General features: G+C 34.5%; 2 protein-coding genes and 1 long non-coding RNA gene across 3 annotated transcripts; all 3 read right to left on the bottom strand.

Annotated features, from left to right (window-relative positions):
• Positions 1–1165: 1165 nt before the first annotated feature.
• On the bottom strand, positions 1166–2917 carry LOC127870962 (uncharacterized). The gene is made up of 3 exons (XR_008045020.1): positions 2862–2917; positions 2520–2614; positions 1166–1764 (listed from the first exon to the last, which is right to left on the bottom strand). It is a non-coding gene; the product is annotated as an uncharacterized LOC127870962 (long non-coding RNA).
• A 3-nt stretch (positions 2918–2920) lies between these two features.
• On the bottom strand, positions 2921–6167 carry LOC127872166 (uncharacterized protein DDB_G0287625-like). Its single transcript, XM_052415498.1, has 3 exons — positions 5151–6167; positions 4021–4205; positions 2921–2926 (listed from the first exon to the last, which is right to left on the bottom strand). Exons 1-3 carry the CDS (start codon positions 5830–5832, stop codon positions 2921–2923), a joined length of 873 nt encoding a protein of 290 aa, XP_052271458.1. The 5' UTR covers positions 5833–6167.
• Positions 6168–6539: 372 nt separating this feature from the next.
• LOC127872165 (uncharacterized) lies at positions 6540–11320 on the bottom strand. Its single transcript, XM_052415497.1, has 4 exons — positions 9378–11320; positions 8521–8717; positions 7451–7564; positions 6540–6616 (listed from the first exon to the last, which is right to left on the bottom strand). The coding sequence occupies exons 2-4, from the start codon at positions 8714–8716 to the stop codon at positions 6540–6542; spliced, it is 387 nt and encodes a 128-aa protein (XP_052271457.1). The 5' UTR covers position 8717; positions 9378–11320.
• Positions 11321–11945: the final 625 nt, after the last annotated feature.

Below are 11945 nucleotides of genomic sequence, written 5' to 3'. Positions count from 1 at the left end.
GCAATGTTCACAAGTGTGACAAATGTTAAGGTTTAAGAACACAGAAGACAGGACAAGCTGGCTATGACAATACCTCGGGTTTTCTCCGAAAACAGCCAAGCTAAAAATCTTGTTTTCCCATCTTTATTTTTCAAAGGGGATTGTGACAGACATTTCAATGACCACATATTTACATAATTATCTTTTTGCAAAATGTAATTCTTTAAATGAAAACGAACAAACATTTCATTTTATGTACTTCTTCCAAGAAGTGTATTCATTACAGATCTCTACAGACATGGTCAATTCATTAAATGATTCAATTAATAACATTCACATGACATATCTATCAAAGCAATGTAATGAAGAAGTTAGAACATGTTTGGCCTGGATCGCTCACAAATAGTCCTTTCAAGAGTAAATTCATAACAGATCTAGTATGATGGAAATCGACCCAGCAGTTCATGATGATATTACTGAATTTGAGATTTCAAACGTCTATTTGAGTGTGTTCTGGGTCGTTGTAGCATTTTCATTGTATAAAAAAATGTCAAGCACATGTTTGCTATAAATATAGTAATAACACATAGTAATTTACAATTATGGATCTACAAAATACAAAATCTTGGCCTTCTCCATGTTGTAATTAAACTTTACAATATACATGTGCAATAAGACTGTTTAAAACAAAACAATCACCAATAGTAATAGTAGCAAACTTTTTTTGCGAGGCTTGATTGCACCCATTACCCTTTACTAAACGACAAATTTTAGACCTTCCCAAATTGAAACAGATTGCAGATGCCAAATACAATTGTTATGGCAAAGTTTCAAATTGGTTGTCTGCTAAAAGAGTCAAAGATCTGCAGTAATGAACTACCTATGGGGTTTAGTCAGAGCAGTAATGGACTCAACACTGGATAAAAGACTTTTGTGTTCGACTCAGACCACTAATTGATTCATCACTGGATACAGAGATAATTAACCCTTTTCAAACAACATATCTTGGACTGACCAAAATTGAAAGAGGTTGCAGATGACTAATTAAATTGTTATAGAATATGAAACAATTGATTTGGTAAGTTAGAAATAATTAAGCAATTTCTCCTTATTCCACAAACATTTTAAGAGTTGTCTTTAACAATCCCCTAAAATCTTGTTACTGTTTGGTTAAGGGTCAAGAATTGATGGCATTTGTAATTGTCTTGCAATATCATATTTAATACAAAACTATTAAACAGTGTTCGTCATTACATGAAAATCATGAATAAATGTTTAAACAGGGTTAAAAGATATCGAGAAATCGGTGAAATTAAATGTGTAAAAGATTGTTGTACAGCTTCATTAATCCTTCATACCAATAAGCACTTTAACCCTTTACCAAATGGCAAATTTTGGACACTCAGAAATTGAAAGAGGTTTTGGAAGGCTAACAAAATTGTAATGGAATATGGAGAAATTAATGTGGTAGGGAAGAAATCATTGTGATCAAAGGAGAAATTGTTCATCATGAGCAATTTCTCCTTGTATCACTATTATTTCAAGATTCGTCTGCAACAATCCCGTAAAATCCCGTTATTGTTTGGTAATGGGATAAGCCACAAAACATTTATCCGCAGGTCCTAAGCGTGAGGCATCCTTAGCATGTCATTAAAAAAAATTATTGATTATTGTCAAGGTATCTTTTTCCACCTCCTTTCCTGTATGGGGCGTATTTCAGGTGGTAGCTGATAACTTCCTTGACTTGGTGTTCTGTAATATCATTGTTTCCCTTCATGGCACTAGCTGAAAGAAGAATTATTTTGCATTCTTTTTCATTTGTTCATTGATAAAGCCGCCTAAATTTATTATAATCTATAATGTACTTATATCATAAATAATGCAAAGGGGGTGTAATATAACGCTGTTGAATAGTTTGAAATTACACAAGTGTAATAACTCTTTGACATTACATTCATTTTTATTCAACTTACAGTTCACGCTTATAAAGCTATGCATTTCTTTATGCCTTTATATATGCCTCAGTCACATACAGGGATAAGACATGGGATTATACTATGGATACGATCGGGCATCATACGTGGCAATCTTTGTGGTCCGTAGCTTTCTGAATTGTCTCTGTAGCTATTGGTAGTCATACATAGAAGTACTTGCCTGTCCATAAAATGTTTAAAACTTTACTATGGATCAAACAGATGTAGCTCATCCCCACAAACTGTACTACAAAGTACTGATCTGTTTAAGTCTGCCTTTAAATTTAAAATCATAAGCATTCGTTAGAATCATTCCGTGTCAGCTCCGTATCTTATTGTGTTGTACCGTAACGATTCAAGACAATATCATTAGAAGTTATGTGAAAACATATAGCAACACTATAGTACATGATCCGTATATATTGGACCACAGACAGGCTTGGACTACCACGGTCGTCCTTGAGATTTAATCCGCAGTGGAACCGGCATTAGCACCCGTGAATGTGTGACTGAGGCATTAGTATGGCATGAGTTTTGTACTTAAAAATTAAAGGCAAATAGACATACCAATTACAACTTTGAATGTCTCTGATGATTCAAACGATAGCTTCCCTTTAACTCCCTTTGAGTTGAATTTAGACATCAGTCTATTAGACATCAATCTGAAATAGTACACATACAAGTTAACATATGAATTAATTCCACCTAATAAACAATAGTAAGAAAGCAAATAGAGATGGAGTAAACACAGTATGAGTGATTGACTTTTCCAGGTGTCTTCAAACATTCATTTAGAGAAGAAATCTTTATGGAAGTATGGTTATGACAGTGAACAAATTACACACCAAACATGGTCTTCAAACAGCTCAATGGAAATTACAATATTGAATAACAAACAAAATGTGATACCTTTCTAATATGTTCTGCACAGCCTGCTTCGTATTTGCTCCACCAATCAGTGAAAGATGCTAAACCTGAAAGAATTAGACAGTTGTATTTCAGGGTTGCCAAAAAGAACATGCTAATTAACCTGAAAGACAGCATAAGATAAATGTATCTTCCAGATAAAAGTTTTTAGAAAATTTTAACATTATTGCCATAATTCCATACAAAAGCATGTTCGGATCTATGGCAGTAACACTAAAAATTGAGTTTTTATCTGTACTAATGATAAACATATCAAAATGTATCACAATTTTTGGCACTAGTGCCTGCTGTTTTTGCCTTCATATGTTACTAGACGTCTTGTAGACAGTATTATAAATAATCAGATTTTGTGGGATAGACAACAGAAGTATGCAGGTAGGCAGTGTACTTTTTTCCCCTAGTTAAACAAGTATGTCAGTCTTTGTTAGGACTCGGTCTAGTTCTTATATAAGTATTAGTAATGTGGATAATTTGGTCATACAGATACGGTCAAACCTTTCAGTCCCCATTTGATGAAAAGATTTTTAATGATAAAAGGTTTTTTTTGCATATAAAACTAAACTTTACTTCATTGAAATTTATTTTTTATCGAGGTTGACATTGACAACCTGGTTTCTCATCAATAAAATGATTATAAATAAATACATGCAAATCATTGCAGTCATGAGTATTGCAAATTATAAGATTAGCATATTATTTTCATATAGAAGATTAAAACATAGATTTAGCAAAAGCGTAGTGTTGCAAATCAATTTCCGTCTGTAACAGATGTATTTGCATTTGTTCTTGGATTCTCTCCACTAAATTCATCCATATCCGCCATTTTTCTTGTTTATTATTGAAGTCAAGTTACGATTCATGAATATCAATTAGGTTGAATTCGTACTTCACAGTACTTAATCCCCCCCAAAAAAACGCTATATGGTTTGTTTTCAAACAATTTCAACTGTATTTTCAGTGATATCCACCATAAAAATACTTTTTCTTTTACAATTCTGCGCATATATATATATATATATATATATATATATATATATGTCCGCAAACAGGGACTTTAAAGTAAATCCATAGAACTGGCTTATTTAAGAAAGTATTAGCCTTATGTAGCATGATTCTGATTTCTATATATATTAATATTTACCATTTTTTGTCGTTCCTCTGGTCCTTTTATTCTCTCGTCCAACAGATTGAACTCATCAATAGAATCTGCCTGGAAAAAGTCCTCTTCTTCAACAGTCCCGACTTGTCGTACACTTTTTATTCTTTTCAAAGACTGTATTTCTGCACTTAACTCGCAGAGTTTGAACAAAACACGTCTCTGAAATCCTGTAAAGATGATACATCAACATCGGTTTTCAGACTTTAAGAAGATGCAGTTTTATTCAGACTTCAAGAAGATGCTGAAAATGTTGCCTTACATTGAACATTTACTGGAAAACATTTCCGAAATTTACATTGACAGACATTTAATCAGAGTTACAAAAATTTGTCAGACTGACTAAGGTCCTTAATTAAGTCTGGCTGTTTTTATTTAGGGAGACTTTTGACTTTCCAATATTTATGTTAGTGAATAAAATAAAATAATTTATTAACATAATTCTTATTTCAAAAAGATTATATTATGTAAATTTCTACATATCCATATTTTTACTTTAATTCTTTGATCTAAGACTGACTGACAACCATTTCAAGTTTATTTTTTTAAGGGTATTCCAACACATTCTTCATTACTTCACGCCTATATGAGCCCCGTAAAGCAGAAATGGGTAATGTTTGAAGATTTTTATGCTTAATAACATTACAAATATTCAGCCTTTTCTGTTTCATCAAAAAATGTACACCTTTAAATTTCTTAATAGTCAATTTTCTACCATTAGTTATAAATAATATATAACACTATACTAACTGCACTGTCTTAAATTAAGATGGCACTTGACCTAGATTTGTACCTATATAAACAGGCTTGTATCAGTACATTTATACTACAGTTTACTTTGTTATACAAGGTGTTTAATTTCTCTCTAAAAGTCTTTAAACCTTGGAGCAAAGCCACCATTAAAATAACATGATCCTTTTAACAGGACTGATACTATAATACAACTAGCATTTATTGTAATTGGTATAAAGCAGACAATAAAAATGAGCCTCAGTTTTAAGTGCCAATTACATGTCAATAATGACGTCATCCTTATGTTGCGTTTCTTCAATAGTCATTTTTACTGTAAGACCCATTTCTGCTAAACGGGGCTCATATTGACAACAGTTGCTTACGTGCTTCTGGCATAGGAAATTTGTCCTCAGTTTTATTAGTCGATGACTTCCGAGTTGAGTTGTCCGGGGGAACAACTGACCTGTCTGATCGGTCAAATGACTTGCGGGATGACCTGTTGGACCTGTCTATTGACCTAGCATATGATTCATTGGATCTTGACCTAGATCTAGACCTGTATGACTTTGACCGAGACCTGTATTTTCGATACTCTTTATTTTTTGACTGAGAACTAGATTCATTTGTTCTTGATCTAGACCTATATGATTTTGACCTAGACCTGTGGGAACGATTATGGCGATACGTTTTAGATTTTGACCTTGATCTAGACTCATTGGATTTTGATCTAGACCTTGACCTGCATGACTTGTCTTCTAACATAGTGCTGGACATAAAGGGTGACATATTAATCTGTCCTAATGAAGACGACCTTGACCTAGACCTACTTTGAGACCTTGACCTCAATGGTAAACTTGACATGGAAGAGGACCTTGACCGTGATCTATAAATAGTTTTGGTCTTGTTCTGACCAGTAAGGGAACCTGAACTACTTTTATTTGCCTGAGGCTGACTTGGAGTACTTTTGCTCTTGGACTGACTTAGAGTAGTTTTGCTCTGGGACTTACTTGGAGCAATTTTGGTTTGGGACTGACCAGAAATAGAACCTTGCCTATTTTTGGTCATGGACTTACTTGAAGCAGTTTTGGTCTGGGACTGACCAGAATTAGAACTTTTACTATATATGGTCAGGGACTGACTTGTAGAAGTTTTAGTCTGGGACAGACCAGAAAGTTGACTTTTGGAGGCCAGATTTGTTCCTGGACTTATAACTGCTTGTGATGTACTTTTTTTCTTATTTGGTGGTATTGGCAATGTTCCTACAAAAAAGAAAAAAGTAACCACTGTCACTGATGGTATGCCAAAAAAACATCTATATATTTATCAGCTATAGTGTTATCGATGTTAAATGGATTCTGGGTAAAAGAAATAAAAGGACACTATCCACGGAAGCTAGACTTCACTTTTCTCAGTGCTTGATAATTGAAAGCAATCAATAAATCTTATGTTATTTATGTCCTTGATGAGTAGTCTTAAGTGTAACTTGAGCAAATAGAATGGGGCAACCTGTATAATCTGAACACAAGATGCTCACTAAAATATAATGCAATTCCTAGCCATAGAAGTATTTTGTTGGATTTATTGCGCACTGACCAAGAGTATTCACTTCTAGTGCACAGAATCAAAACTTAAGAATAGTCTTTAAACCTTCACAAGGAAAAAATGTGCTTTACCATCACAATCCCTGTCTGCAACATTTCAAATGAACCAATCTAAAACCGGATGTCGACGACATTCGGATTTCACTGTGGAAAAACATTGATAAAAGAAAATTACTCACTGGATTTCTCATGTTCAGAATCTCCAGTTTTGGTACCGCCTGTAGCACAAGCATCTGATGTTTCTGAACCTAAAACAAGAACAGCGTACAGACACATGGCTAGTCTAGATCTGTCACTACTGGATTTACTTGAATATTTATAAAGAAAGGTTTCTTCCACGATTTTTTAATTGCTGTCAAGTCGCAAAGGATGCCAGTAATAACTGTAAAATACTGTTGTTCATTAGATTTATTTTAAAATTATGCATTAACCAAGATTGTGTGATCGATAAAAAAATTAGTAATTATAAATAGCAGGGTCGACAGCCCAAGTTTTTAAGGTTCGAGCAAATTGCCTTAAAACCCACAACTAGGTAAGAAATTGGTTTCATGATTTTTATGCCAACCTTGAGTAATTAGTGTTTTTTCCAGGAGGACAAAGGGGCATGTCGCAGTAAATTTGAAGAGGGCATCTTAACGCGAGGTTAATGCAAAAAAGGGCAGATATACGCGTGGTGCCGTTTAACTGTAAAAGTACTGTTATAGATAATTACTTATCAATGATAACGGCTATGGGTATACTTGTATAGGTAATTTTTACTAATAAATTATAATGTGATTACACTGTTATAGATTAAATCTACTCAATTAATATAGTTGCTTAGACGTTGAAGTCTCTCGAGTAAATCAGTCGAAACGTCAAACACAATCATGGACGCTGATTTTGCGGACACGTTAGGTCATTAGTCAATAAAGATGTTATCAATAAGGGCGCGTGGCGAGTTTTGCCTTTAAAAAGGGCAGAGTGGCGAGCCGGGAGGGCAGCGTGGCGAATCGCCACGCTAAAAGGGCCTGGGAAAAACACTAGTAATACTAACAGACAATAAGATATGCCATTGTGAAAATAATTTAAAAAAAACTAACCAGTTACATAATCTTGAAAGCTCTTCTTCTTTGGCTTCCGTTTCAGATCCTCCTCCTCTGAATCTGTCTCTTGAGTTGTTGTGAAAGTATAATCATCACATTCAGACTTCTGTTCTGAAATTTTAAAAAGTAATTTTACTTGAAATATATGGTACATCAGAACCATAACCATTCATAAAAGTTCAAATACCAGTTATTTTCTATGCAGATATTTAAATATATTATAATACTATAATGGGTCTACTGACTACTCTCAGTATAGGTTTAGACTTTGATCAGATAGAGAATCTTCTAAATAAACTGCAATATGAACTGGTCAATCAGCAGACAAAAGTTAGTTTTATAATAAACATTGAAACTGCAGTTTGCCAGGTCTCATCTTATCACTCTTAAAAATTACCATTTTCAATTATGCAACCTCAACATTTGTATATACATGTACTAATGCAGGGGTGTTGAAAGAAATTGGTAGACGGAAAATTGGCTGGCCATTTGATCATTCTTGCCGGCTACTTTTCATAACAAAAATTACTTAGAAAAAAATCTCAAATCAACCTCCTACTTTCATTTTTACTTTTCTACACCCCTGCTTATGATATACGTCTATTCCATGACACAAAAATTATACATGTATATATTTGCTACAGGCCTGCTAGAAATGCCAGATGCGATGTTGAACTGCTGTCAAAAATTGACAACATTCGGAACACCTCGTCAAATTTTTCAAATTGTGACCCAAATGTATGTAGTAGGCTGCCATCTTGGACGACCCCATTTTGACCCCATTTTGATGATCATGTGATTCTACCATGTAAAACAATCGAAAGGCTCGGGTAAGATGCGCCAAAATCTAGTATGACGCAAGTGTGACGTAAGCAACCGAACTACTTTGAACTACTTCTTGGCCCATCTTAACCTCCAGCTAATAATTGGGGGTGTTTTACCCCATGTCCTTCCACCAGATACACCGAGGCATGATTTAATCGGAATTAGCCGAGGATTCCCGATTGAAATTGACAAAAGCCAGATGTTCATTAAGAGCGTCCTCTATTAAAGTTAATTTTACTCACCAGACTTATGTTTAACTTTCTTCAACGGAAAGGATCTCCAGGAAGTTATTAGTGGCGTGCTGAGTTTTTCTATGTAGGGTTTTGCGTCCACTCCAGGTGGCCAATATATCACATTTTCTATGAAGTCCACCCAGGAAATTGGAATGACTCCCTCTACCTCAATTCCATTTTCCAACCACACTACTAAAGCGTACATTCTGAAGATAAAAATCATTACTCATTATATTTTTATGTATATATTGGGAGTTAAAATTTCTAATTATTTTTCTTTTTTTAACAGTTTCTCATATCAGAGGTCTCGAAAGCTAGGGGGTCCCATTTTATTGTATTCCCAATTTTAATTTTGGAAAAGTAAATCCTGTTTAAAATGTTTAAATTTTGACACAAAATCATTCTGGTATCTCTTTTGGGAAGTCTCGATTTCACATACATGGCAGTGCTGAGAAAAGAAACTACTAAACAAGATGCGTTTGTGAAACCGCTATGTCCCCCTTACCGCTTTGACCTTGAAGGATGACCTTGACCTTTCACCACTCAAAATGTGCAGCTCCATGAGATGCACATGCATGCTTGATATCAAGGTGCTATCTTCAATATTGCAAAAGAAATAGCAAATGTTAAAGTTGGCGCAAACAGACCAACAGACAGGGCAAAAACAATATGTCCCCCAGTATATACATAAAAAGTTGTCTGAATATTTATACTTTATATCTATATGCCAGAATTTATTTAAATTTTATACATGGCACTGCAGCAGTTAACATGCTCTTAGAAAGTTCATAATTTATTAAATCATTCAATAATCATGCAGCATGCTCATAACTTGCTAACCAGATGCAGACTCAATTTACTCTTACCTTTTGCTCAGTGCTCAATTGAATGAAGCATGGGTACGAGGACAACTCCCCTTTCAAATGGAAATCTCACAAGCTTCTTATACAGTTCACCAACAGCAACACGTTTCCTTTTCAGTCGCAGATTATTCTTCCTGAAAGCAATGTTGAAAAGCTTTGACTCACAGGGCTTGGTGAAAAAGTTCTCGGCTTGTTCTGGTTTCAGAATTTGACATAGCAGAGTTTTTTGGTCAATTTTTTCTTTCACAAAGGCGTATGTTCCATCTTGTAGTAGGAAACAGTTGTTTTTTTCTTTTGTGGAAATAACACTAAATGTAGATTTCTGTTTAATTGTGACATTAGCTGTATAACTCCTCTCTTGGATCCTTTTAGCTACTTGAACTATTGGATTTTTAGCATTTTTAACAAGTTTTTTGACTGAGTGCAAATGATTTTCATAAGGGAAAGCGCAAATATCATTCAACGAACAATTAAAGTGTTCACAGTCATCTGCTAAATGAATAAGTGAATGTACATTGTAAACAATGAATTTCGGGTGGTAAAATTCTTTGCTTTTTGTAACAAAATATGTCATTAATTCCCGTGCATAGTTCAAGTAAAAATTCCTTGTTTCATTATCACTCTCTAGAAGAATGGACATGCCGACAGATAAACACAAGAAGTGTTCATACATATCTTTTGTCAATACCTTTTTGAGGACAATTGGACCGGTATACAACAAAAATTGCCGAAACTCTGTCGCCTTCCAGCGCTCAAAATCATATAATGTTCTAGGTTGACGAGCAAACTCAGATGGCAGTTTGCCAGAGTACATTAGTAGATTTGTTGAAATTTGGGTTAATTGTTGTGCAGATAGCCTGCAATTAGTTGGTCCCTGCTTTAGAAATCCAAGAATACGTTTAACCACGCCTAAACATACCTTGTGCATGTAATCAAGCGCAAAAGATTTAACACAATTGATTCCGTACGTAACTAAAGGTGTTTCTCCCATTTGGTGCCCAGTGTCCCGGTATCTATTTGCGTTGAAGGCTTCATCAGTTCTAAGTTCACAAGAATGATCAGAGTCCAAAACGACACGATGATCTGTGTGGTAGCCATGTATGGTGGATCTTTCACAGGCATTGTAACCAGTGTGGCCCTTAATAGATTTCAGAAATGCACGAGCTGGAGCATCACATATAAAAGCATTTGCTTCAACCTTTATCAACGTATCTTCTAAACTTATTCCGTCCTGGATTAGTTCACTTAATTCTGTTAAAAAATCAGACAAGAAGTCTTCGAGTGAATTTGGCTTTCCTTCTCCATAGAAAATACAGATCATGAATGGTGTGTAACTGTTTACACTGCAAAGAATAGGCCAAAACTGTGCACTTGTTGACTTGAACAAAGGTATTCCATCGATATTAAAATTAAGTTTTACAGTGTTCTCTTCTAAAGAAAATGATTTCAATTTTAATATTTTCAGTAGATCCGTTTTCATTCCAAAGTATATATATTTTCCACCACATTTTTCACTGAAGTCTATTGATTTTGGAGTCTTAAGAAGAGTTCTTGCATCTTTTGGGAGGCCATTACAATGTGGCTGTAAAGTTGTTAGCAATTCATCTACACAAACTTTACTCACATTATGTTTTGCTGCCCATGATGCCAAATTTTTCCTTAAATTGTCACTTTCATCTTCTGATAAACTTGACTCGGTCTCAGAAGAATCTGAGGACTGAATTGTTTCAGAAAAGGAAAAGTCAGAAAAATTATCTTCACTTCTGTTATTATTGTCAAAGCTCTCATTGGAAGACGGATCAGACAAGTTCTCATTGGTGAAATGATCTGGAGAATGAGACAGCTCATGATCTTCCTGATGTTGGTCTTCATCACTACTACTTTCTGCTAAGGCATGAACAGCTGCTACATTCGAACGATAGCGTTTCCAGTATGACATACTTGACCCAATTTTAAACTGAAAAAGGAATTAAAAAGCATGCTTTAAAATGCAATTTTCAAATATAGCAGTTAGTAAATTACATCTATTTAAGTTAATATACACTCTTACATGCATGGAGTCATTCATTTTTACTGCTGAAATCTAGCTCTTGTAATAAAAGTTTAATAAACTAAATTATCTACAAGGTTTCACCAGATCGTCGGCTCTGGCATATCTGCCTTCATCGAAGCAACAGTACTTTGTTTATATTTGAAAATTACATTAAAAATTAATTTATTTACAATTTAAACAATGGTACTACTTTTTAGATTATAATAACTATATATCAGTCTATCACAACAGCAGTCGTTAATTGCTTGATTGTGTGGCAGCAGTAAAAATATATTTTCTTGTCCATTTAGATCATAGTTTACACATTATTGTTAAAAAAGAATACTTCATAAGCCAGTGGGGGCAGGAGTGGTCTTGCACTCTCCATAAGCACTCATGAAGAACAGACCCAATGGAAGTCAAATCTTGTCTGTCATTGTAGATAGGCGTTACAATAGTATATATCAGTATATATCAGTGTAACCTAGATGGAAAATGCCTTCGAGGAGACTAAAGTGAGAATTGCCCGTAGAAAATCG

The sequence above is a fragment of the Dreissena polymorpha genome, chromosome 3 (assembly GCF_020536995.1).
Source record: "Dreissena polymorpha isolate Duluth1 chromosome 3, UMN_Dpol_1.0, whole genome shotgun sequence".
NCBI lineage: Eukaryota > Metazoa > Mollusca > Bivalvia > Myida > Dreissenidae > Dreissena > Dreissena polymorpha.
This window is presented reverse-complemented; position numbering and strand designations above follow the sequence as displayed.